Source organism: Mangifera indica, chromosome 15 (assembly GCF_011075055.1).
Source record: "Mangifera indica cultivar Alphonso chromosome 15, CATAS_Mindica_2.1, whole genome shotgun sequence".
Taxonomy (NCBI): domain Eukaryota; kingdom Viridiplantae; phylum Streptophyta; class Magnoliopsida; order Sapindales; family Anacardiaceae; genus Mangifera; species Mangifera indica.
In genome coordinates, this window is record NC_058151.1 from 2,880,060 (window position 1) to 2,907,340 (window position 27,281).

At 32.9% G+C, this 27,281-nt stretch overlaps 3 protein-coding genes and 1 pseudogene across 3 annotated transcripts; all 4 read right to left on the reverse strand.

The window, feature by feature from the left end:
- Positions 1–925: 925 nt before the first annotated feature.
- LOC123198415 lies at positions 926–3,148 on the reverse strand (annotated as a pseudogene).
- A 5,941-nt stretch (positions 3,149–9,089) lies between these two features.
- LOC123197343 (cytochrome P450 704C1-like) lies at positions 9,090–11,797 on the reverse strand. The gene is made up of 6 exons (XM_044611593.1): positions 11,423–11,797; positions 10,828–11,043; positions 10,427–10,720; positions 10,027–10,347; positions 9,683–9,886; positions 9,090–9,513 (listed from the first exon to the last, which is right to left on the reverse strand). Exons 1-6 carry the CDS (start codon positions 11,732–11,734, stop codon positions 9,307–9,309), a joined length of 1,554 nt encoding a protein of 517 aa, XP_044467528.1. The 5' UTR covers positions 11,735–11,797; the 3' UTR covers positions 9,090–9,306.
- A 5,340-nt stretch (positions 11,798–17,137) lies between these two features.
- Positions 17,138–20,558, reverse strand: LOC123198348. The gene is made up of 3 exons (XM_044613041.1): positions 19,411–20,558; positions 19,154–19,302; positions 17,138–17,614 (listed from the first exon to the last, which is right to left on the reverse strand). Exons 1-3 carry the CDS (start codon positions 20,347–20,349, stop codon positions 17,365–17,367), a joined length of 1,338 nt encoding a protein of 445 aa, XP_044468976.1. The 5' UTR covers positions 20,350–20,558; the 3' UTR covers positions 17,138–17,364.
- A 545-nt stretch (positions 20,559–21,103) lies between these two features.
- LOC123197979 (DEAD-box ATP-dependent RNA helicase 7-like) lies at positions 21,104–26,581 on the reverse strand. Its single transcript, XM_044612529.1, has 14 exons — positions 26,019–26,581; positions 25,342–25,476; positions 25,122–25,262; positions 24,896–25,007; positions 24,743–24,813; positions 24,459–24,613; positions 24,241–24,352; positions 23,972–24,073; positions 23,834–23,894; positions 23,547–23,715; positions 22,621–22,717; positions 22,417–22,511; positions 21,746–21,879; positions 21,104–21,593 (listed from the first exon to the last, which is right to left on the reverse strand). The coding sequence occupies exons 1-14, from the start codon at positions 26,484–26,486 to the stop codon at positions 21,385–21,387; spliced, it is 2,061 nt and encodes a 686-aa protein (XP_044468464.1). The 5' UTR covers positions 26,487–26,581; the 3' UTR covers positions 21,104–21,384.
- Positions 26,582–27,281: the final 700 nt, after the last annotated feature.

A 27,281-nucleotide genomic window follows, 5' to 3' on the forward strand; every position in this document is an offset into this window, starting at 1 on the left:
AATTTAAATATAAAAGTTTCATATTATCAAACTCGAGTTTAGAAGTATTCGACTTGTTAAGTTAGCATCATTTTAGAATCATAAAACCAATCAGCTAATAATTCAACAACTGAATCAATCTGTTCCCTCCTTAGCACAGGACCAGGCCTAGTTTTAGGACTCTTTAGCTTCTTAACACTATCTTCCAACATTGCGAAAGCTCCCAAGTCTTCTTTCCCACCAGATAGAACCAAATTTTGCTGAGTCGATACCGCATTACCCGGAGAATAACTCGGTTCATTACAACCACGACTTAACTCAACTATCGCTAGTGAATTGATGTTGTTAAGTCGGTGATAATGAGAAGAGTTACCTGTTTCCGTTTGGTTCTTACTTCGCTTTCTGTTAATGCTGTTAGTATTATTGCCCATAGAATTGTTATTAACATGAACAACAGAAGGTGAAGCCAAGGAAAACAACGGTATCGGTGAAAGAGAATGGTTTGTTCTCAAAACGGCGCTGAAATTGGGGCAGGTGCCATGTTTAAGGTGCTCGGAGGCCGTCCTCGAAGGATTACCATTTTACTAGTATATTAGTAATCTCATTTTCAATTAATATAATAAATAACATAAAAACATATTTTAAAATTATTATATCTAAGAATATTTAAGTAAAAAAATATTGTTTTATATAAAACAATAATAAATAATTTTAAAGGAATATAATTTGTCATTGTTTGAATTAGGTTTTATATATTTTATATAAAATGATATTATTTTATTTTTTATACAAAAAAAAATTAAAAAATTTAATAAGATATAATATAAGTTTAATACTATAAATATATAAAATAAGCATTTTGTATGTTTTAAATTCACAAGTACAATTAAAACGGTAAAATACGGAAAATCCGTATAATACGTTAATAAAAAGCCAACAAGAAGACACGAGTTACGGAGTGGACTTCCTCTCTTGTTGCATCGTCTTTCAACCAGAAGAATGAAGGAAGCATGGAGAGGCACCACAAAAAACAGAAAAGTACAACAAAAAGTTTTAAGCATTAATAGTAGTTTCATAGCTCCATCTTGGGAAGACACGGAGATGGAGTCCGCCTTCAATATGAAGAGTGAGTGCAGTTCTGTACTTGACTGCTTTACTTTCATCATTGAGCTTGAATTTGTAGCTTCCAAGCAGGATAATGGAGAAAATTTTCATCTGTCTGTAAGCAAAATCTTTTCCCAGACAGATTCTTGGACCCGCCTGTTCAACACAAACTAATGGATTAGCTAATCTAGATAAGAGGTTCCAAGTTGCATCATAGCCATCTTGACTGTTGAAAATTTAATTTTCCAAATGTGACTAACTCATGGTTATAATCAGTCTTTATTTCACCTGGAAGGCTACGAATATGAAAGGGCTTTTGGCTTGGAACTGGCCATTTTCATTGAGCCATCTCTCTGGGCGGAATTCTTCTGCATCATTACCCCACAAAGCTTTCATCCTGCCCATCGCATACGGTATATATGTGATCATATCTCCTTTATTCACACTGAAACCATCAGGCAGCGTGTCATCGGAAAAGCAAATCTTCCCATCCTGTCACACCACCCACAAGTTGTGGCTATGCATTGATTATTATATTAATCAACAACCAGCTAGCGTTGGGGCACAGCCATAAAACCATATTAAACAAAGCTGACTATGCATGTGCTTACCACTGGAACTGCAGGATAGAGCCTCAGCGTCTCAGACAAAGCAGCGTGGAGATAGTGCATCTTGCCAAGGGTTTCTTCATTTACTTTGGCTGCAAGTTCCTCAATGCTGGAATTGCTTCTCACTTGGGTTGCTTGTATTATTTCTTTTTCAATCTTTTCTTGTATATCAGGGTGCTTACAAAGCAAGTAAAAAAACCACGAAAGAGTGGTAGCAGTGGTATCTTTGCCAGCAATTACAAAATTGAGAATTATGTCCCTCAAGTATTTTGTATCGGTTTCTTTCAGTTCCAAAAACCTTGACAGAATGTCTTCTTTCTTCCCCTGTAATATTGATTTGTTACTGAATCATACTGATATTACTAAATCTTTGAACTAAAATGCAGATAGTTAGAGTTATATTACTCACAGGGTGTAAATCATCGTGTGGATTATTGAGTTGTTCAATCTTGCCTTTAATTAATTTGTATACAAATTCATCAACCACTTTGATATTCTTTCTCAATTCAGCCTCTGATCCGACGTTCAGGAACCGCTTAATCTTCCAAGAGACATCAGCGTATCGAAAAGAGGTAATTGCATTAGCTTTATCAAAAGCGTCAGTGAATCGAGCCCCTTCTTCATAATTGTTGGACAAACCATCCAAGTCTATGCCCAATATGACTTTAAACACAGAGTCTAAGGTTGCTTTCATGAAAAGATCCTGCAAATAAACACATAAATATATGTCTTCTTGAGATATAGTTACTAATCTATTAAGAAGCTCATACTTGCATGTCAATTGAGCGGTTTGATTCTGAAGCTTCAGAAATTTTTCGAGCAAGCTTCACGGCAGTGGTTTTAAAAACTACACTACTAAAGTCCCTCAAAATCTTGGTGGAGAATTCGTAGCTTGATACTTTCCTTTGATGTTTCCACTTGTCTCCATCTACAGCGAAGATCCCATCACCCAGTAGATCTGTCAAAATGTTATACTGGTACAATCCCTGCTTCCATAAACACGTAGTATGATTAGCATATTCTGGTAATCATATACTGCGTGTGTTAATACTTCATCAGATGAACATTGAACAATAAATAACCAAAAACAAAAAGAATTTTGACAGTAAAACTGTTTTAGGAATTACCTTGCCATAATTTGGAAAGTTTGTTTTGAGGATGTACTCAACGATAAGCGGGTCGGTGGTGAAAATCTCACTTCTGGAAAAAGAAAGCAACCTGTAAGTTTTATATTTGCGTGAAAGGTCAGTCATGAAGTCGAAGAGGCTGCAAAAGTTGAGTATTTGGCGCAAGCGAGAGCTACCAACTGGGTGATATTTTTTAGTCTTCTGAGGGGATTTTGCTCCATAGAATCTTAGGATGAATATGGTAGAGACTAGTGCTAAAGCAGCTGCTGTGAGAGGGATGAAGAAGGGGGAAAATTCATTCAGGTTGATCATAATTAAGGTCAAGCAAAGCAGAGGAGTGAGACTATGGTAGCTAATGAACAGCCAGCCAACCATTACTATATAAGTATACAACAGGGCGAAAGGACTTATTCCCACCCCCAAGTATATTGTTCTCCCAAATTATCACCCACTAATTTTAAAAATCTTAAACACCCACCCATAGAAGGTTAAGTCTATTAGTTTCAAGAGCAAAATCGTTATTTTATCTGTAATATTAAAAATAAGCTAAAATTTAATTTCTTTTTTTCCTCTAAACTCTAAAAATTAAAACTTTCCTTGTAGGCCAAGTTTAAAAAAATAACATTTTCTTCTAGGATTTAGTTTTCAATCTCTAGTGTCATCATTGACAACGAAGAATTCTCAACACATCACCATGTTTTGGCGATTTCTCTTCGCTCTTTTGAAACTCTGGTCAACGAAGATCTCCTCCAAGAAGAAGAAATGAAAATCTTGTCTTCGTCTGAAAAGATGATTGTCCTCCTAGAAGAAAACACCTAGGAAGACGAGCGTCTTCCTTCGTTTTTGTCTATCCAAACGAGATTTTCGTTGGTCAGAGTTCCAAAGGAGAGAAGAGAGACTGTTGAAGCATGGTGTGGCGTCAAGAACTCTTCATCACCGACGATGACGCCTGATATTGAAAATTAAATCCTAGAAAAAAAATGTCATTTTTTAAAACTTAGCTCAGGAAAAAAATTATTAGTTTTTTAGGTTTAAAAGAAAAAAGAAATTAAATTTTAAAGGATTAGAGTTTTATTAACTTTAACCGTCTATTTATAGATATTTAAAATTTTTAAAATTAAGAAATAAAAACTTAAAAAAAACAATATATTTTGAACGGGAATAAATCCCTCAGTCGTAAAATAGCGCTTCAGATACATGGGATCCCTGGCATTTTCATTTTTTATGTTTCCTTTATCGTCATTTTACTCCGAGTCCCATTTTTAATTTTATTTCAAGAAGATCCCTTAGCGCATTGACTTTGTGAGGCATGCAATTGGTATTATTTTATGGCCAAAAGACTTTCTCCACCGAAAGTACAATGATAACCAAAGTCCTAATCCTCAAACTTTGGAAAACTTAAACATTAATAATAATATTTAAAAAAATAAAAATTTATATTTAAAAAAATTTAAAAATATTATTATTTAAAAATTTTTCAACCACATTTAAATTCAATAAAATTCAGATAAAGAATCAATCAAATAAGATAAAAAGATGTTGGTCCCACTGAGATTAATTATTAAGTACTTATTTGTTTTGTGGTTTGAATTAGCTAGAGAAACCGAATATTTAATCTAGAAACATGAATAAAATGCAATAATTTAATTAAAATCGATAAAGAAAGTGATTAAAAAAGAAAATTAAAGGATTAATTATCAAGTAAACTTATCTAGGGTTTAAGATTCCATCATGAATCACTTGTAATCGCTAACGGATCAGATTTAAAATAATAAATTGATAAGAACTTGATGGATAATCATCTAAAATTACTTAATTTTTCTTTCAAAGTGGATTAAGCGTGTAAAGATTAAGAAATTATCTAACTTCATGGTCAAGTATTAATGAAAACCTATTAAAAACCTTTATGATAATCGCAAAATCCACAAGAAATCTAAATCTATTTCTAAATAAAAATTTCAGGCTTAGAAATTGCATAAACTAATTGATTATCCATCTTTTAGTGGTATAAAGTCAATCTACAAACAAACTAGATGGTGGGCCTAAAACACCAAGCAAAAAATAAACTCATAATCAATCTAAATCTATTTCTAAATAAAAATTTCAAGTTTAGAAATTGCATGAACTAATTGATTATCCATCTTTCAATAGTATAAAATCAATTTACAAACAAACTAGATGGTGGGCCCAAAACACTAAGCAAAAAATAAGCTCACAATCACTAAATCAAAGTTCTATCAATATTAAATTAAATAAAATATCCATCAACAATTACAAAGATTCATAGATCCAGTATAAACCCTTGATAGAAAATTTAGCTACTCATAGTCATTACGATAAATCCACAAAAATTAGTTAAAGAAATATTTATAATGCTCAAATCGGAGAAGAAACAATTATCAAGATGAAAAATTTAGAGAAAACTCTTGGGTCTTCAAGCTGATAGGGTTGATCCTTTCCAAGTTGATTCTCCAGCTTGAATCTTGAATCTTCCACTTGGTTCTTGTGATTTTCCTTTGAAAATTTTCTTTTTTTATGTGATGTGGTCGTCTTTTTTTTTTGTAATAGAGACATGAATTTTTTTTTCATAGTAAACCAACTTAGCCCTCATTTGTTTCCTGCATTTTTTCCTTTTTTTTTAAATTCTCATAATCAATTATGGGCATGATTAAATCGATTATGACCATAATTGACTTCTATATCACTTTAACAATTCATATCTTTTTCTCGTTCCGATCTTTTAATTCTTATCCTGATTAAACTTAAACCTCATCAAATCACTTAAAAATATTATTCAAAGTGTCAAATAAGATTAAATCTTAAAAGAAGACTAAAATTAAGAAAAATAATCAAAATAAACTAAAATTTACCTAAAATAAACTAATTAAAAGCTATAAATGTGTGTATAACTCTTCGTCTAGATTTCGTCGAATCTAAATGTCGTCGGTTGGAGGGAAAGCACTGGAGGAGAGAGATTAGCCATCATTCATTGGAAAATTGCCAACAAAAATTGAAACCCTAGGTGGGGGGGAATGTCACATTTCAAAACTTAATTTTGGAGGGAAAATTATTAGTTTTTCAAATTAAAGGGATAAAATGATATAAACTTTTATTTTTTAAATATTATTGTTAAATGATGATTTTACCTTTAACCTTATTTAAAAATTTTAACAAAAATTTGGTGGATGTTTGGGTTTTTAAAAGTTGCAGGGTAAAATTTTGGATTTTTAAAAGTTGAAAGATGAAACTTTAGATTTTTACTATATCTTAGGTGGGAATAAGACTTATTCCCATGCAAAGTATGTTGTTTCCCCAAATTCCCACCCCAAGTATGTTGTTTTCCCAAATTCTCACTCCTTAACTTTAAAAATCTCAAACACTCATTAAGTCTGTTAGTTTCAAAAGCAAAATTATTATTTTATCTATAATATTAAAAATAAACTAAAATTTAATTTTTTTCCCTCCTAAACCATAAAAACTAAAAGTTTCTCCCTATGCCAAGTTTTAAAAAAATGACATTTTCCCCCTAAGGTTTAGTTTTCAAATTTTGGCGCTATCACCGACAACAAAAAGTCCTCAACACATCACCATATTCTGAACTTTGACTGATGAAGATCTTGTTTGAGAAGACGAAGCTCTTTGTCTTACCAGATGAAAACTAAGATCTCATCTTCGTTTGGAAAGATAATTATTTTTCCAAACTAAATCTTCGTTGGTTGGAGTTCTAAAAAAAGGGAGAGAGACCGTTGAAACATGGTGATTCTTCATCACCAACTATGACGCTAGATTTGGCGTTAGAATTGAAAACTAAACCTTAAAGGGGAAATGTCATTTTTAAAACTTAGCCTAGAGGTAAAACTTTTAGTTTTTAGGGTTTAAGGGAGAAAAGGAGATTAAATTTTAAGGAGTTAGAGTTTCATTAACTTTAACTTCCCATAGGTGTGTATTTTAGATATTTTTTTTAATTAAAAGGTGAAAATTTGAGAAAACAACATATTTTAGGTGAGAATAAGTCCTTCGGCGTAAGTCTTTTGGCCTTAATTTATTAAAACTAGATTTAATAATCTACACTATCTTTGGACAAGTTACAAGCCAAAAATTGTGTGCAGTTATGACTGTCTTAAAGTCTTGAAGACAAAAATGCCCTCTCCAAATAATTTTTTTTTTTTAAATACATCACAAGTGCCTTGCATACAAAATGTAACATTTAATCACATGATGATGCATATAATGTATATTTATTTATATACTCAAAATGAATACATATATCATGACATATGAATTATGGCTTGGATTACAATATTTTGGTTAGTCTATCTGTCAATGAAAGCTAGTGACAATTCTCGATGGATTTTGCGGGCAATTCACTAGTGACCTGAGGTGGGGTCATTTCATGGCTTAAAATTGATGTGTGGTAGAGACTTGGGCAAAAACAATGATAGACAAGTTTAAGAGTGAATGTGTGTGGTCATTAGTTTTCATGTGTTTTTGGTAGTTGGGGGCACACTCCATCCACGATGATATACGCAATGGGGCATCAGACAAAAAATATTGTAAATAAGATTAAGTCATCTATCTCTAACACATATTGGCCAAAAATTAAAGTCACTCCTCTAATAAATCTAAAATAGGATAAAATCAATGATTCTTAATTATATAATATGGATACATATAAAATTGATCTTTGAAAAGGGAGTATCAAAGATATCACTCGGACCTGTCAAAAGGTTGGCCCCTTGACAGGTCCCTTGGTATAACTTTCATGGGGAAACTCACATGCAAAACAGGGAATGTTTATTTGGTCTTCCATAATCTGAAAAGGCCCATAATAACACTTTACATGATTCCAATTGGTGTGTGCAGCTACAATTTTTCGATCCCTTGCTTTTGGTAACGGGGGTCTCGACATAGATGGACATTTATTGACCCATTACTTGGCTCCAAACAGATCTTATGATCAGTACACAGTTTTCGGATCCTTAAAGAGCTCGGGCATGTGATCCAAATTTTGTTGGATTTTAGTTAGTATTGGATCTACAGTTTTGGGGCCCTGTTGGGCTGGATTGGTTTTCAGCCTGTTATATTTTTTACATAATTAGTTGAAGTCGGGGACGTTGGGCATTGGAGTGGAGACTAGCCAGAATGAGAGGCTTGCTTGGTCCTTCAGAATTATCTGTTTACCTTTTTGAATTCTGTTATAAGGACAAGTTGATCAAAATCTAGTTTTTCAAGTTCAAGCAATCAAGGTAATTGGGTGGCAACCTGAATGTTGACTTTCTTTCAGTTTTATTAATTTTCTAAGTTAAATTCTTGTAAAAAGCATTATCTTTTTACAAACCGTGAAGATTGATAAAGATTTGAGGTTGAAAGGGTTTTAATCTCTTATCATCTAAGAGACTTTGGCTTACAAGCCCGAGAGAATTTTGAATTTTTTTATGATAATATATCAATTAAATATTTAAAATTAGATATAAGTATTTTTTATTATTAATTTTTCAGCAATTTATTTACATCACCTAGTTAAGTTAACAAAGGCATAATTTTCTATAGAGTGAATCACATTTTCCCACCCAAGGTTTGGCTTTAAAACACTTTTTCAACCCTAATTACCATAAATAACATATTTTCACCCAAAAAAAAACTTTGTTAATGAAAATTTAGTATAGAAAGTAAAATTACTATTTCATCCCTACTCTTTCATTTTTCAAAATTAACATATAATCTTAAATTAACAAAAATAAAAAATAAAACTTTTAAATATTTGAATTATATAAAAACTCATTTTTACTCTCACTCTCTTTTTCACTTTCACTCTTTTCTTCCTCTCTTCATACAGAGTATATCAAGATAATTAAACAACTAAATTTAAATATAAAATTTTACTTTCATTTTTTACCTTCTAAAAATACTCTAATATTCTTCAACTTTAACTATTATTTTTATTATATCAAAATCTCACAAAGAAAACGTAAATTCAAACCAAAAAGATTGCTAAATTCAAGTATTAAGATCAATATATACTTTTTTTTTTTCTGATTAATGTCTTATTGTATTTTATGTGAAAAATACTATGAACATAAATAGGAGGCTAAAGGTAAATATTTTAAATATAAGAGATTAATGAACTTTTCGTCTACGTAACCAAGGGTGTTTGAAATATTGTTTTAATTATATTACCAAAAGTCAAAAGTCTTGATTTTTGCAACTTAATAAAAAATAATGTATTACTATATGATAGAATGATTCTAAATTAATAATAAAATTTATCAAATCACAGAACAACATGTCATTTATATGTATATGCTAATAGAGATAGTTTTACTAGTTACAAAATGGAAATGCTTCTCCAAGAATGTCTTTCAACCGGTTGACTGAGAATTGAGAGACATCACACAAGCACAACAATATAATCAAACATCATACATATATGGTTTATTGGCTCTCTACTTTCATGATTCAGTCAAGTGGCAAAAGCAGTAGGAAGAAGTTCAAGCATCAACTGTAGTGTCACGGTTCGATCTTGAGAAGACGCGAAGATGCAGTCCACCATCAATATGAAGAGTCAAAGCAGTTCTGGACTTAACTGGTTTACTTTCATCGTTGAGCTTGAATTTGTAGCTTCCAAGCAAGATCATAGAGAAAATTTTCATTTGCCTGTAAGCAAATTCTTTCCCTAGACAAATTCTCGGACCCCCCTGTTCAACATAACTCATCTAATTGATTAGCTTGTCCAAATGAGAGGTCCTCAAAATTTTGATAGCAAGGCAAGTACAAAGTAAATGGAAAGAAAGGTTTGCATAGTGTCAAAGAACGTAATTTGCCAAATGTGATTAACTTATGCTTATGATCAGACTCTTATCTCACCTGGAAGGATGTAAAGATGAAAGAGCTTTTTGGCTGGAAATGACCATTTTCATTGAGCCATCTCTCTGGCCGGAATTCTTCTGCATCATTACCCCATATATCTTTCATCCTACCCATTGCATAAGGTACATATGCAATCATATCTCCTTTTTTCACACTGAAACCATCAGGCAGCGTGTCATCAGAAAAACAAACCTTCGGATCCTGAGACACCAACCACAAAGCCAATGATGGTCTTATTATATTAATCAAGCAAGCTTTGGAGGGTAACCACATAATCATATCAAAAATTTATGAAAAAGCCAAATGAAGAATACTATGTGTAATTATATGCATGCGCTTACCACAGGAACTGCAGGATATAGCCTCAGTGTCTCAGACAAAGCAGCATGGAGATAGTGCATCTGGTCAAGGGTTTGCTCATCTACTTTGGCCGCAAGCTCCTCAATACTGAAATCACTTCTCACTTGGGTTGCTTGCATTATTTCTTTTGCAATCTTTTCTTGTATATCAGGGTGCTTACAAAGCAAGTAAAAGAACCAAGAAAGAGTGATAGCAGTGGTATCTTTGCCAGCAATTACAAAATTGAGAACTATGTCCCTCAAGTATTTTGGATCTGATTCTTTCAGTTCCAAAAACCTTGACAGAAGGTCTTCCTTCTTCCCCTGTAATATTGATTTGTTAGCCAATCACACTGATAACTCCAAAACTTTGAACTAAAATGTAGATAGTTATTGTACTCACAGGTTGTGTATCAGCATGTGGATTATTGAGTAGCTCAATTTTGCTTTTAATTAATTTGTACACAAATTCATCAACCACTTTAATATTCTTTCTCAATTCAGCCTCAGATCCAATGTTCAAGAACCTCTTAATCTTCCAAAAGAAATCAGCATATCGAAAAGAAGTAATTGCATTTGCTTTATCAAAAGCATCAGAGAATCGAGCGCCTTCTTCATATGTTCTAGACAAACCATCTAAGTCTATGCCCAATATGACTTTAAACACAGAGTCTAAGGTTGCTTTCATGAACAGGTCCTGCAAACAAACACATAATTCATGGTGAATCAATCATCAATTTAAACAGAATAAATACCTTTTAATTGTAATTAAAAAAAAAAAAAAACTTATTAAGAAGGCCATACTTGCATGTCTAACGATTGGTTTGATGTTGAAGCTTCAGAAATGATTCGAGCAAGTTTTACAGCAGTGGTTTTAAAGACTGCACTGCTGAAGTCCCTCAGAATCTTGGTGGAGAATTCATAGCTTGATACTTTCCTTTGATGTTTCCACTTTTCTGCGTCTACAGCAAAGATGCCATCACCCAGTAGATCTGTCAAAATGTTATACTGGTACAATCCCTGCTTACATAAACGAAGTGTGATTAAAATTTTATGATAATCATGTAACATGTGCTCAAAACTTCTTTTGGATTAAGAATAAAATTTTGTCCCTATAAGGTTTCATGCATGAGACGACATGGGTTCAAATCCCTTGCAAAAGCCGGCATGGGTTTGAATCCCCACACTTGTTGCAGTGAACCTTATAGATTCAATGTACAAGATTCTAGCAAATTTTCAATTATTCCCTATATAAAATTCGGTAGAACTTTGCTGGTCTTCTTCTCATTCAAACAACTTCAATGGAGTAAAAAATAAAATAAAATAAAATAAATTTATCAAACTGCAACATTTTCAAAGTTTTTTAATTTTTTCAAGTAAATCTATAGATGTATATTACCTTGCCATAGTTGGGAAAGTTTGTCTTGAGGATGTATTCAACGACAGCAGGGTCAGTGGTGAAAATCTCACTTCTGGAAAAGGTAGACAATCTGTAAGTTTTGTGTTTGCGTGCAAGGTCAGTCATGAAGTCATGGACCCTGTAGAAATTGAGTACTTGGCTGAGGTGAGAGCTGCCGATGGGGTGATATTTTTTGGCCCTGTAAGGGGACTTTGGGCCACGGAAGAGGATAATAAAAATGGCTAATAATAGAGCTAAAGCAGCCGCTGTGAGAGGGACGAAGGAGGAGGAAAATTCACGTAGGTCGATCATGGTTAAGAATGAGCAAAGCAGAGAAGGCAGAAATGAGATTGTAGTTGTTGGTCATCAACCATTGGCCCCGTGGGATTTATGTAGAGAAGCTACAGCATTAGATTCAATAGCCCTACTGTCACTGTCAACTTTAATGGAGATTCGTGCAATTCAGACTTTTCCTTTGCATCTTATCTTTCCTTTTATGAGGATTTCCCCCACGAGTCCCCACTTTTCATTTGCTTCGAGAAGGTCCAGTAGTGCAATGTCTTTATATGGACAAACAAAAGTGAACAGAAAGGATGGATTTCTACATTGACAAACTTTCAATTCATTAGAACATTGAATAACTATTTTCCACCCAAATTTTGATAAATTAACATTTCTCTATCTTTAAGTTCAAAACTCCATTTTTCACCCATTATCCACTGTAGTTAATAAAAACCATTGTGTAAAAAAGTACGACAATAAAATTATATATATTTATTTTTAGTATATAAATTGATATATATGATGTGTTATCATATAAATGAATAATTTTGAATTAATGATAAAATAATATTCAATCACATAAAAATATATTATGTGTATATACAAAAATATGTATATATAATACTGTTTAAAAATGTTTAAAAAATTATTTTAAAAAGTGTTTAAAAGGGCATTCATGTAATTTTCTCTATTTAATTTTAAATTTTAAGTGAAAAATTTGAAAAAATGTTATTTTTATATTTTCTTTTTTTCCTCTTCTTCTTTTATTTTCCGTTCAGGTATATCCTCCACTCTTTCCCTTTTTTTTTTTCTTTTTGCCCTTTCATTGTTGATAATACTTCTACTGCACCATCTCAAGAACATCATACAAATCTCTTTATATAAACGAATATTAAAACTCTATTATTCTTAAAACCTTCTTCATTATCATTAAACCTCTTTTTAACCTCTTTGAAAACATTGAAAACGGTGATAGAAAGATAATTGTGAAATTTGTTTTTCAATAGAAGTTGATTTTGATGGTGGATTTGAAACTCTGGCTGCAATGGTGGATTTCCAATACTAATACATGTTTTTCTTTCCTTTGAATGAAAGTTCTCCACGCGTTGATGAAGGTTTTGGATGGGAAAGGAAAGGAACATAGAGGTGAGTATGTTTGACCTGGATGATGGGTGGATAAATAGACTTTTCAAACTTAAATAAAAACAAGATGCTTTATCAAAATTCGGGTGGGAAATAATTCTTAAACCTTACGAAAATGACAAATTTTAATTGTTTGTCAGAGAAGATGACATAAATGCCCTTTCAAGAATAAAATATTACTGACTTAAAAAAATAAAAAAAACCACGAAATGAAAGCCTTGCATCAATTTTATATTTTTATAATATTTTTAATCCAAAATACGGAACATGCTGATTTAAAAAATAAAATAAAATGAAAGGGGATGCGTTAAATTTTCAGACCATGTGCTCATGGCTTGTAAAATAGGTAAAGTATGAAAATTTTTATTATAAAAATTTTAATTTAAATCTCTATTATATTTATAAAATTTTAATTTATTTAATATAATAATTATAGTTTTAATTACTGTATTTTAAATTTATTCGTTTAATAAATACGAATGGATAATTAGTTATTAAAAAAATTTAAGATTGTGGTAATTAAGAATAATATTATACGTATATATTTTTTATATATTTTTTAGTATAGTTTTAAAAATCGAATCAGAATAATCAACTTGACCGATTGAACTATCAACTGCTAATCAAACTGGGTGAATCATATATAAAGTCGACTTTGACTCAATCAATATAAAAAATTGACTTTTTTTCAAAAATTTATTATAAAAACTGCAACCAAACCCTTATTTATCATATCTGAATATATATACTGTCATACTAAGCTTATTTTAATGTTAAATAGGTCAAATTATATATTTAATCATAAATTATACAAAGTTTTTTAAATATTATTTTTGAACAGTTAACCAATTTGATCATCGATCAACCGATCTGACCACTGTTTCACCCTCATTACCAAATCAATATCTGATCCAATTCTAAAAATATTGTTTTTGAGTATATAATTAGATACATAGATGATATATTATTATATAATTGGATATTATTTTATCTTTAATTTAAAATTTATATACTCAAAAATACGTATACGCAATTTTATTGGATATCTAAATACGATTTTTATGGTAAAAGAAACATATTTGTAATTTTGCACCATGGTTTAACCTCCATCTCAGAATTTTTATTTATCTAACAATTTCATAATAGTAGCATTATAAATACCTATTTTAAATATATAAATAAATATATATTTATATTTATCATCATATAACTAAATATTATTTTATTTTTATTCAATCATATGATGACATATATTAATTATATATTTATTTATATATTTAAAATAAATACTTATAATTTAATTGATTTCATAATCTTATTCTTATAGCATAAGAATAATTAAAAATTAATATATTTAATAATTCCTTATCTTAAAATAAAATTATTAAGATTACAACATGTGAATGGTGATTTTTTTTAATATTAAAAAGGATAGAAAATTATTATTTTGTTGATTTTAATACATGAAATAGATTACACATGGGATTTTTAATTGTTGAAAATCTAATTTAAAATTGAATTTATTTAAAATTATTTATTTTAATTGAGACCATATTAATATTAGACTATAACTATTTTATCCAGATTTTTTTTTAATGAGAATTTTAATATTTTATTATTTAAATGAATTAAATATTAATTAATTAATGTGTGGGTTAAGATGTCAATTCATAGTGTGATCGCTCAGATGAATTCTAGAATTATTTGTGTTTTAGAGGCGTATGCATTTGCGTCATATTTGCATGGAAGCTTCTTTGCCTAATTCATGTTGCCGTTACAAGCATTTACTCTCAGACGCGTATACGTTTGAGTTGTATTTGCATGGAAGCTTCCTCGGACGTATTTTCAGTTAGAGTAATATTTTATTATAAAAATTAAAAAATTATTTTAAAAATAAATAATTTAAAAAATTATTAAATATAAGTTATTATTATATTTAATAAAAATAAGTAAATATAAATCATTATTATATTTAAGTAAAAATAATAAAAAAATATTAGTATAAATATCGTTAAATATCTAATTAGGATAAAAGTTTAAGAATGCACTAAACGATGGATGAGAATAGATCTTTTGGTCTTTAAATTAAGTATAAATAAATATTTGCTCATATTACGATACATCATTTAAATATCTAATTATATATTAAAAATTAGATACATACCACTTAATTTTATGTCCAACAAGATTTTAAAAACAGTTTAATGTTGCTGAAGGAAATCTGGAAGCTAAAAACAGAGAAGAGCATATGGCGTATTGTCAAAACTTGAAGTACTGTCATGGAGTTGACCTGCGGAAGGTTGTCCTGAGCTCGAGATTAAGCCTCAAATGAATAATGCTGCAAACGGATTTCTTTTGTTCTAAGACAATAGAAATCTGATTCTACATCCAATAGATTCATGTTTCAAAGAAAAATTTACTCACCATTGATGCACAAAATAGTACTGGTAAGAAGCTCAGCTTCATACTGGATCTTCCTTTCAAGAGATTTGCTGTTCAGCTTGACCGAAGATACACTTAATTCTCCCATTTGACGTGGTAAATAAGAATGATCGTTTTACCTTCATTATGGCCCCATTTGCTTCATGTCCTAGAGAACCAATTGCGTCTTCGTTCATGTAGAATTGTCTTTTCTCGAAGGTGCTCCTCATATGCTCCGAAGTCGAAAGAATCTATACTCATTCTATTCAAGAACCATTCCAGTTCCTCTATCGCAACGTCAGGCGATACGCTCACCAAGAGGTGTGCATAATTTGGTTCAAACCGTAAAACCGGATCGAATCGTTTGAAAATTACAATTTGGTTTGATTTAGATTATAAAATGATTTGATTTGGGTTGAAAAATTTTTTAAAAATAGTTTACGGTTTGGGTTACGGTCTGAACGGTTTTCAAACCAAACCAAACCGTAAACTGTATATATATATATATATACATATATATATATATATATATATATATATATATATATATATATATATATATATTTACACAACAACCGACACAGCAGTTAGCAATTCATATATGCATACATACAAAGAACAGCAAACACTCATAAATACACATTACAACCAATACAGTATTTTATAAATATATACAACCACCACTAATTAATATATAAAAAAAAATAATGCAGTAATTTATTTCCTAAAAATAAAACATATCCGACACCTAATATCTCACTTTTTTTTTCCACGAAAATTTCTTTCTCCCCTTCCTGTATTTAGCACCGCAGCACACTTTAAATTTTTGTGATTCTTTCTCAGCAAAAAGGAATCATAGCGCCATCACCATCTTTTTGGTCTAAGTTCTCATCTGAAGCACCAGTCAACTCACCGTCCCTCAACTCAACATCGTCGCCGGTAAGTCATCAATTTACTTTAGAACCCAATGATGCATCTATTCTTGTTCATATTGTTATCTATTTTGGCTTAATCATCATATTCCTTATTTTCATTAATAGGTTATACTTTTTATTCGGTTTGAACCGTAAACCGAACCGCACCAAACCGTATATTTTCAGTTTAGTTTGGTTCGGTTTGTAATTTAAAATGGTTTGATTTGGTTTGAAATTTTTTCAAACCGTTTTGTTCAATTTGGGTTAAAAAATATTGTAAACCGCACCAAACCGGACCGTGCACACCCCTACGCTCACCAGAAATTCCTGAAAATTCTGTCTATTTCAACCAAGCTACAGCCGGGGATTTCCTTCTTTATACTTCCTTCTTTCATCAAGACCCTAATTTTCTTTACATCATCATATCTACCAGCTTTTGCATATTTATCACACAAGTTCATAAAGAAAGCATGGTTCAGAGGATCCAAATCAATCAAATATAGTGATACCTTTTCTCATAACTCCACATTCCCAAGCATTTAACAGCCTCCAAGTAATGCACTCCAAACACACACATCTGGCTCCATTAGCATTCTTCTTATAAGCCCTTCTACCTCATCAAGCTTCCTTGTACATTCCTTTAAAAGGAATGGAAATGAGAGTAAATCAGCTGCAATGCCACTACAATTCAATCGGTATGATTTGTTTCAGTGGTTTCAGATGCGTAGGCTCTGATCATAATGTTACATAGAGATCAGGGTTCTTTATGAGACAAAAAGTTTGTAGCATAACAAAGAGAGCCAGAATTTGTAACGCACAGATAAAAAAAGCAGGCGAATGACGAGGAAATTGTGATGGTTTCTGCTTACATTAGGAGATGTTATAATTTGGGCATGGATTTGTCTAATCTCTTTCATGTTCTTGCATGCTTCAATTGCATTTATGAGAGTAAATGTGTTGAATAACAAGTTTAAGAATAAATCATTGTGTACAAACAAAGTGTACCTATACAAACTGAGATAACAGCTTGTAATTGTATGATACAATTGTTCAAATTTTTGTTCAACAAAGTTGTACATATCCGAGCTTCAAGGTCTTAAACTTCCTGACCTCAACCAGAACGATGCTGTGAAAAGTGTTGACTGAGAATCTGGGTTCCAGGCATACATTGTTTATGCTGACCTAAAGAAAACCTTCAACTCTATATCCTGACCCTACTTCTCTGTAGATAGTGAGTGCTTCTTCCATGACTTTAGCTTGAGCCAGCAACTGAGCTCTCTTCTTCCCAGAAGGATGGGTGGAAAGATAATCTCTCAGCTTTGAGTCACCTGAAATTTGCCCCAACTTTTCATATACTCTTGGTGCCACCCGAGGATCATAGCCAGCAGATGCCACCAATAGCAGCCCAATGTAATCTGCCTCCATTTCCATCCTACCAGAACAGACAAATAAGTAAATATAAGGTCAGCAATTGCCAGGACAACAAAATCTCATTTTCATATAACAATGGTGTACTTGATAAAGGATTATATCCAAATCCAAAAAACAGAAGATATGCCATTAGATATAAACAATTCATCAGAGTTTACTATAGCAAATTTACGCCTATCAAATCAGGTTTGCATATTAATAAAGTGGAGCTCTACCCAGGCAAAAGTACAATACAAAATAGGCTTAACCACTACCTGATCTTAGAAAACAAAAGGAAAATTCACAAAGAATGGAAACAACGAAAACAAAAATAATAACCTTCTCTAAAAGAATATGCATGGAATTGAGCTGCTACAGAACACACGAAAACAAATTTCACCAGATATAGAAAAAGGCCTTCTTGTCACCAGATATAGGAAATCTCACAGTAATTGCTCTGATTATTTTTTGAATATTTCAACAAATGAGACAGATTCAAGCTTTTATAAGTTCGTACAACTTCATTTTTGATGCAGTTTCATTAGGTTGGATTCCTGATAAAATCATAAAATCTGCTAATTATTCAGTTAAGTAAAACTGGCTTTGTGCAAGGAAATTCACAATCAGGTCTTAGAAGGCCGCACGTTGAATTTATCAGAGACAAAATACTGTGACAGATTGGAGGAAATGGTGACACATTGCTGCTGACATGTTAAATGATTTTCTTATTGAAAAAAAAAAGGTAAAATAACAATGTTTCACAAAAGTATATGTGAAGGTATAAAACTTCCTTCACAGAATGGATAAGGCATATCCATGCCATTCTAATAAACTGCAGAAGACTAAGAAGCCCCAAAGCTACAAGAAAAATAAATCTACTTGTAGCTACCAAAGCACTTGCCTTAACACCTTCAAAAGATTCCCAGATGTTTGGAACATGGAAAGCGTATGGTGCTCTTTATCATAAAAATTGGATCCATCAATTTGGAATTTGAATAAAATGGCAAAACTGTTTTTGTGAGATTTTAGATAGCACCACAACCAACAGTATTTTTCCAGATTAATTGTGTCCCTTGTTTTTACAAAGAAAAACCAAATCAATAATGAAAATCAAGTAGACCCTCTATTCCTATCACAGACATGAACCTTAAGAATCCAAAACCATAAACCGAGACAGAATGTTTTAACTTAAAGAATCCACAACAAGGAATATATTATGCCAGGTAAGACATGATGAATTACATTACACTATAGAATTTAAGAATTCCATGTTTCCAAATAACTAGCTCTTTTCATTTATTAAAGTTGTGGGCAGGAATACTAGAATAAAATGCTGAATTTAAAAAATTAACAGCCATGAGACTGGTAAAACAGAAAAGCATCAATGATAGAGGTGCAGATACGTATGCCTAGTTTATATAAATATGTACCTAGAAAAGTAGCACCTCACAAGATTCTATGATCAATAGACAGTATAACATCATTAGATCTTACAAACATGCAAAAAGGTGTTTATGAAAAAGTCAAAAGTTGTTAAAGAAAATAAACCCAGGGAACATACTTCCGCGAGAAAGGAAGCCTCAAGAACAGTGTTGACATTGTGTTGACAACATCAGGCATAACGAACTGATAGAGTATCAATTGCAGGATGGCAAACCATAGATTTTTGGTAATTCCTTCAGCAGCATGTCGGGCCACGGCATGTGCAACCTAATTAGAAAAGAAACATAAGCCATCATCTATCAGCACATCTCTCCAAGATCCAATATAATGCCATTACCAGCTGCGTAAACAATACAAGAATCAACAGAAGTATACCTCATGCCCAATAATGGTGGCTACCTCTGCATCAGTTCTAAAATGCTCAAGCAGCCCGGTAAACACCACTATCTTTCCACCGGGTAAGCAAAAGGCATTAACAACAGGTTCATTGACCACCAAAACCTCCCAATTCAATCCATCCAAATGAGAAGTCGCAGCTTTTAACCCTCTCTCTTGACCCTTCTTCCTAGTGTGCTGAACCCACTTATCATCAAGAAATTCATCTTCTTTATGCCAATCTCCCTCAAGATTCCTCCCTTCAACAGTCTCACTCAAGGCCCTCAATGTTTCATGAGCTCTTCCCTCATGTGCTTCATCGCTTTCAGAAGAGGCATACCCCATATCACTCCATACAGTCTCATGCTTTAACCCTTTCTGTAGAGCCCGAATTATATCATTCGATATCAGTCTAACCCTGACGCTATCCGGGTGTATAGCAGGCAAAATCTTGCCCTTAAAAGCCGCTTTCATTTGCTCAAATTGAGTCTCTCCAATCTTTTTCTCAACAGCTTTTGATAAAAGCACAAAGTGGGTTCTTTTAGTATAAGGAATCGTCTCTAAATTCCCAAAATACAAAGTGATCACAATCCCAGAACCAACCAACACAACAGCGAATACATTCCTTGGATTTTCAAACCAATTTCTGGGACCTCTGGGCCTAAAATGTTGAACATGATAACGATCTACATAATAATATCTCTTAGCATTATTATAAACAGAATTACAAAGATTCTTATTTATACGAGTCGAAAATACTACTCCCTGAGAAACAGAAGAAAATGTATTAAACCCAGAAAACTTAGCTGTAAATACAGAGGTATTTTGATAATTTCTTGAAGACGAGTCCCGAATTGGAGATTTCGGTACAAAGGAAAGTTTTGAAGAGAGATTGCGAAAGGAATCGAATACGAGTTTTGCTCTTCTGTAACAAGCCATTATTGTGAAGGTTCAACAATATTCAAACCAAGTAATGCATCAAAGAAGCAAATAGTGGAAGAGACGGTAGAGGTTAATGCTGTATAGGTATCTGGAAATGGAAGACTGTGGAACTAGGTCCTTCCCATGGTTTGACAGTTCTGATGACAAGGGTGTGGATTCTTTCACACGGTCAGAGCAGGTCGGGTCGGGCATTGTGCAATATGCCCATCTGATCTACCAATTAAATACCAGTTTTATATGTTTTGACTCATCAAAACAATTATTAGTGTAATTATATAATTAAATATTATTTTATTTTTAATTTTTAATTAATAATTTATATAATAATATATTATTATTTATGTACAAAAATTATACACGTAATATTATTTTTGACTAGTATGGGTAATTAAATATTGGTTGATGAGTATAATATTGCAAACATGGACTAGGATTAGGCATTTGTAAGGAAAGAAAATGTTCAGATTTAATGTGTTAAAAGAGTGAATAAAATATAATGATGATACCGAAGGCATGGATGGTTTTCAACAGCCAAACCTAGTTGACTTTCATGTACTGCCCAGATTGTGACAGGCTCATTTCTCTAACCACTCATCGACGTCAAGTACCCGAAGAGCAGAGAGGGGCACATGGAGATGGAGTTTTACAGGGGATGATATTTTCACGAAAAAAGCCACTTTGCAAGATGCATTCAGGCCTGCTATAAAGACATCACATGCATTGTATACTAGAAAAATACCCGCAAAGTCACTGACAAATTTAACCATTTTGCTGGATAAAATTGAACAAATAATTATATGTAATCTTCTTACATTCTAATCAAAATTGAAGAATCATGGGGAGACCCAAAAACCCCGATATAAAAAATACAGATTAAAAAATAGACAAACACAGGAAAATAATACTCTATAATTAGCCAATGTATGGTTGAAATTTCTAAGATGTAACACACAGTAATGAATAATTTCATCTTCATCAGAACTGAATTTAAATTATAAATTGTTGCACTGGCAACTTACAACTTCTAACACTTCACCATCTCCTACCATTATTGCCACCTCTACCACCACCAGAAAATCTGTTATTTCTTCTATCAGAAAATCCACCGCCTCTGCCACCTCGGCCACCAGAAAATCTACCACCACCACCACCACCAAATCTTCCCTTCAATTGCTCTCTTTCTTGCAAACGTGGTAATTCTTTCAACACCTCTATGCTAACATTAGCTGCATTTTCCTGACCTGCAACATGCAAAGTTAAAAAAACACGAAAAAGAACAAATTAGACAATTCAATCAAAGTAAATGAATACCACAAAAATGCTTCAAAAGATCTTATCTAACAGATTCATCCACTTATGACTGTTATGAAAAAGCCACAAAGCAGAAACATACCCGAAAGAAACAAGTCCAAATCTTCTGCTGCCACATCGAACACTGCACCCTTTCCATCAGCCGTGAGAGTCATACCCTTTACTGACTCTACTTTATCCTCAGGCACAAATCTCCTCAATACACCGTAAGCAAAGCTGCAATATCATGTCATAAAAATCAAGGAATCCCAACATATTGATCAGAGGAACCAAATGACAAGAAAAAGGAAGAATGAGAAATTCAACATATCAGATCACTCCCAGTTTACAAAATCTTAACAATGGGGTTATGATAATAAAACCATACGAATGTGATATACTCTAAATAAAAATATCAACTTTCCCATCTTTCTTAGAACACAAAGCAAGAGGTATAAAATCCTATAGGACAGATCCTGATCATGTTTGCCTCCTTTTTTCAATCAAATAAAAGTCACAACCACTAATTTCATTTTCTCCATTTTTCCCTCTTTAAGTTTGCTATTACAGTCGATCAGACACACCAAGCCATAACGGTACACAGAATACTGGTCCAGACATCAAAAGGCATGCTGAGGCATGAAATCGTGGCATCACCCTAGTCTTGTATTTTCTTTGTGAAGGAAGATGCAAACAATTCACCTATCCGAACTTAATGTGGAATGTGGACAACAAAGATCAAAAGCACAAATTGGTAAACTTTTAGGAGCTTACGATAGTGTGTATATGGGTCTCCCAGCTTCAAGAAGCACTGAAATATGGTTCTCCAGAGAACCAAGCAGCGATCTGGTCTTTATCTCAGTATAACCCTGCAATCATATGATAAGCTAAGTATTTCAATATAGACAAAAATCTGGGTTTGATCAAATACACCTGCAAAAATAGATAATAACACTGCAGAAGGAGAAAAGAACTTACAGCAGCCCTGGCAAGTGCTTTTGAAAGCAACTCCACTGCTGATAAACCAGATGAGTCCAATAGCTCCTGGGCAGCAGACTCGAATACAGGAATTACACTGCAATTTAAAATGTAAAATTAAAAAATAAAGACAGAAAGCATCTTAAGATTCTTTGGGTGATTTTGAAAGAAAAGAATACTAGCATTTTCTAAGAAAAATTGGGTGAAGATGTTAGCAATTTATGGGATACAATTAGGCTTTTAGCATCAATTTGGGCCTCAGTCTCTAAGGATTTTCTTGATTGTGGGATTATCAATTAATTTATAATATTGGGGTCTTTGAATATATTGGTTCACGTCTATATTGTACAGTTAATGCCCTTTGGATAGTGTTGTAAACATTAGGTCCACTTCTATAACTTTTTTTTATCATCAATATATATAATTTATTTCTGATACGAACCTTAGGAGAACCACACCTCAAAAGCTAGTTATTGAGATGGGAGAGCCCAAGATTATATAAACCCCATACTTGTTATTCATACTTTCCAATGTAGGATTCAAATCTCATATCTTACACTTGGGATCCTAACATACCACCACGCTCTGCAGTCTTGGCGCGTACCAAGCTGGCCATGCGCTAGCTCCCTACTGGTTTGGGGCAAACACTACAATGTTAGTGTCACCACCCGCGCTGCATGATTACAACTAGGAGATATGGTGATAACTTTGATATCAAATTATACGAACCTTGAAAAAAGCACATCTTAAAAACTAACTATTGAGATAGAAGAGACAAAGGTCATATAAACCCCACACTAATTGTTCATACTTTCCAATATAGGATTCAAGTCTAATACCTTACACTTGGGATCCTAACAGTTTCCTTTAAAAAAAAAAAAACAAAGCACCTTAAGCATTAACATGAACTCAAATAGAAAGCATACCTGTCAGAAACTTGCGTTATTGTTTCAGCAGCTTCCATACCAGCAGATTTAGCTATATCAGCTGGCTGAGGTGCAGATATGTGCTCAAATTTCACACCAGATTCTCTTTCTATCTTAGATACATTTGACCTTCTAGGATCATAAAGCATAACAGCAACTCCAGTGTTGCCTGCAAAATAAAAGTGCTTCTCAGCAACTCATCAAACTTTTGAGCGTCCCAAAACAAGATATAAATACAACGCATCCATTCCAAAAACAGAATTAAATGACAACTTTTATTAATATACCTGCTCTTCCTGTACGTCCAGATCGATGAATGTAGGCTTCTACATCACGAGGAGGTTCGCACTAAAACATAAACATTAATATCACTATTACAGACAACAAAATATAAAGTATTTCATAGCACATATACTGAAACAGACCTGGATAATTAACTGCACATCATTGATGTCTAATCCCCGTGCTGCCACATTAGTGGCTACCAACGTCATAAACTTGCCTGACCTAAAACCAGAAAGTGTGACCTATGGGTACAAGATCACAAATTAAACAAAAAGTAAGCAACATAATAAATCTACAATTACAAGATCACAAATTAAACAAATGTGAAGCAATCAACATGCTGGATGAAACTGAACTTTCACAAGATTGTGTTTATAGGGTATCCTTCACAAATGTAACCACAATTTACCTCACGCTGGGACTGTTGTATGTCCCCATGCAGAGCTCGTGCTCCAGGTAACACATCAGCAAGTTGAGAAGCAGATTCCTTTGTCTCAGTGAATATAATTGTGCGGCCTCCACTGAACCAGGAGTACAATAATGAGTCTTGACAAGGCAATTCAATAGAAGATTCTAAAAATATTATAATCATGATTAAACAATAATTTAGCACTACAAGCAATCAACCTGCTATGACAACGAATGATATCAGGAATAACTTGAGCTCTCGCTGAACTGGAACAGGGAAGAACATAATGTCTTACATTTGTACTAGCCTTCATTTTCTCATTGCCAACAAGATCAATAGTTTTCTTATTTGGCTTGAGAAACTTAGAAGCAATCTGACATTGAATAACACAAGGAATCATTTACATAACATAACAATTCATATATTATTAGAGAAGAGGGTAGTGTCCTAAAATCTGAATCCAAAAAAGAAAAATAATCACAATCATTATGTAAAAACGAACATGTTTCACCCAGTCTGGCAAGGTGGCACTGAAGAGAAGTGTTTGAACTTTATTAGCATCCTCAACTTGGCCTGAAAAATTAATACAAAAGATTAAAAATGCCATGATAACTTTCATGCACACACAAAGTTCTTTTTTGTGAAGGACATTTACCAAGAATAAGTTCGACATCGTCAACAAAACCCATCCGTAGCATTTCATCAGCCTCATCAAGAACCCGGAACTTCAATGCGGTAAAATCAATATTTCCCCTCTCTATGTGATCCTGTATCACAAATACAGCAACATACACAAGATCAATACACATATCCCAAATTTCACACCCATGTAATCTCCGATAAATCTTTAGATTAGAAAAAAGAGCTCAAGTGAAATCAACCTTGACTCGGCCTGGTGTTCCAATGACTATATCAACTCCTTTCTTTAATTTAAACTCCTGAGAATGATAGGGAGCACCTCCATATAAGCAACATGAGGATAACTCCATTGCCCCACCATAAAAATCGAAATCTTCATGCACCTAAACAAACCCAAAAAGTCACAATAAAAAACTGATTCTATAATTTTAGGCATACATAACTACATCTCCAATGTCATACCTGTTTAGCCAATTCTCTAGTCGGTAAAAGTACCAAAACGCTTGGTGCCCTGCCATATCCAGTCTTCCTCGATCCTTTTGTTGGCCCATTAACTAGAGACTCTAAAATTGGTAACACAAAGGCCAGTGTTTTCCCCTGCATTATTTAAAAGGTGGCCAGAGATAAATAAACAAGAGAATCGAGACAATAATTCCTATATTCCAAAAATTGATAATAAATGGCTAACAATCAACTATATAAGAGGAAAAAGCATACAAAAATTAACAAACATATACTACTACCCCTCAAAATCACACTTACGGCTCTAGATCAAAACTCAACTTTTCCCATAACGTCAGGAATGGAGAAAATCTAAGTAAGCTAAATGCATATTTGTGCGCTTTGTCTTAGAAGGCAATTTGGATTTTATTCAATAAAATCCAGCGGTATGATACAACCTTAAAAAATTCAATATCACAACCTTAACTACACATTAAAAACGGGGAAGCAACCTTACAACTAAACATTCCCGAACACACGGACTGCCTCGTTGTCACTCCCGCATTACTATTAATATTCTGATCCTAATTTTATTTTAAGATAAGAAATATGACTTTTCAAGCTACCAGAATCTAGCAATCTCCAAATAAAGACATCAAAATTAATGAAAATAACTCAAATAAAGGAGAATATGATACCTGACCAGTGCGTGCACGTCCAACTAAGTCAAAGCCATCAAGAATCATATCAAAAGTGGAAGCCTGAATCGGAAACAGAGACTCAATACCCTTAGACTTGAGTTTCTCTCTCAATGGTTCCGATATTCGAAACCGAGAAATAGCATTTGGATTCTCACTCTTCTCCTCCTCTTCCACCTCAGCATCTACTTTCGCTTTCTTTTTCTTCTTCTTCTCCACTTTCAAATTCACCGGCTCGCCTAATTCCGAGCTCGTTTCACTCCTTTCTTCGTCAGTTTCTTCCATAACCTTTCGCTTCTTGCTCTCCTTCTTCTTAGACCTTTCAGAATCATCCGCCTTATTCTTTGACTCCTTTTTCTGCTTTTCCGCCGAATACTCGGTTTCGTCCAGGCTTTGAAGAGCTATTTTCTTCTTCATCTTCTTCTCTTCCTTTGTTTCGTTAACGTCAAATAGTGATAAAGAAGGCATGTGGAGGGAGGTATAGAGAGTTTCTCCTGCTACACAAAGATGTGGCAGTGAGTTGCAGAAGCAGGAGAGAAAGAGAATGAAGGAGAACTAGGGCTTGAGCTTTTAATGTTTTGCGGTATAGATATTTTGGAGCGTTGGATGTGAAACCCTAGTTTTCTTTCGATATCGACCATTGGATGATAAATTTTTTTGAACTTACCTGATTAAGAGGCATGCAAAAAAATCTCAGACATACCAGACTTTGGCGCAAATTTTGAGTTGGGAACGGAACGCAACTCTCTAACTGTCGCGGCACATTCACCGCCGGTTACTGTTGTAATTTTTTAATTTATTTTTTATAATTATTAATTTAAAATTAATATAAATTAGAAATAAAAATATATTTAATAAAATTTTATAATTTAATTTTATTAAACAGATGATAATAAAAGTTAACGTGCCTATCGAACAAAATTAACGAACCGTGAATTTATCAAAAGAAACCCTGAATTTTATCAAGTCAACCCTAACCAGGGACCCTTCTTTATAATCACCTATTAATAAGTTACTTTAGAATTGGACTCGAATTCGAAAATAAATTTGATTCAAACAAGTTTCACTCAAACAAATTTGAACTTGAACTCAAGTTTGAGAGTTAAATATTTTCAAATTCTAGTTTTAAGGATATTTGACTCGTCAAATTCATGAACCTAAAAGATTTTTATATGAATTAATTAAACTGACATCATTTTAATCAATACACAATAAAATAACATCGTTTTAATATTTTTGGTTCAACTCTCTTAAAGCAAGCTA

Excerpts from the sequence above, each read along its gene's own strand:
- LOC123198348 (XM_044613041.1), bottom strand. The coding sequence starts at position 20,349 with ATGGCTTGTTACAGAAGAGCAAAACTCGTATTCGATTCCTTTCGCAAT. Across the intron at positions 19,303-19,410 it reads CCACCATTATTGGGCATGAG|GTTGCACATGCCGTGGCCCG; the intron begins GTATACTTCTGT and ends TTTTCTAATTAG. Across the intron at positions 17,615-19,153 it reads AGGCTTCCTTTCTCGCGGAA|GATGGAAATGGAGGCAGATT; the intron begins GTATGTTCCCTG and ends CTGTTCTGGTAG.
- LOC123197979 (XM_044612529.1), bottom strand. The coding sequence starts at position 26,486 with ATGCCTTCTTTATCACTATTTGACGTTAACGAAACAAAGGAAGAGAAG. Across the intron at positions 23,895-23,971 it reads ATGTGCAGTTAATTATCCAG|TGCGAACCTCCTCGTGATGT; the intron begins GTCTGTTTCAGT and ends TTTATGTTTTAG. Across the intron at positions 21,880-22,416 it reads AGACCCATATACACACTATC|CTTTGCTTACGGTGTATTGA; the intron begins GTAAGCTCCTAA and ends ATGATATTGCAG.
- LOC123197343 (XM_044611593.1), bottom strand. The coding sequence starts at position 11,734 with ATGATCGACCTACGTGAATTTTCCTCCTCCTTCGTCCCTCTCACAGCG. Across the intron at positions 9,887-10,026 it reads TATATCCTGCAGTTCCTGTG|GATCCGAAGGTTTGTTTTTC; the intron begins GTAAGCGCATGC and ends TTGGTGTCTCAG. Across the intron at positions 9,514-9,682 it reads TCATCTTTACATCCTTCCAG|GGGGGTCCGAGAATTTGTCT; the intron begins GTGAGATAAGAG and ends TATGTTGAACAG.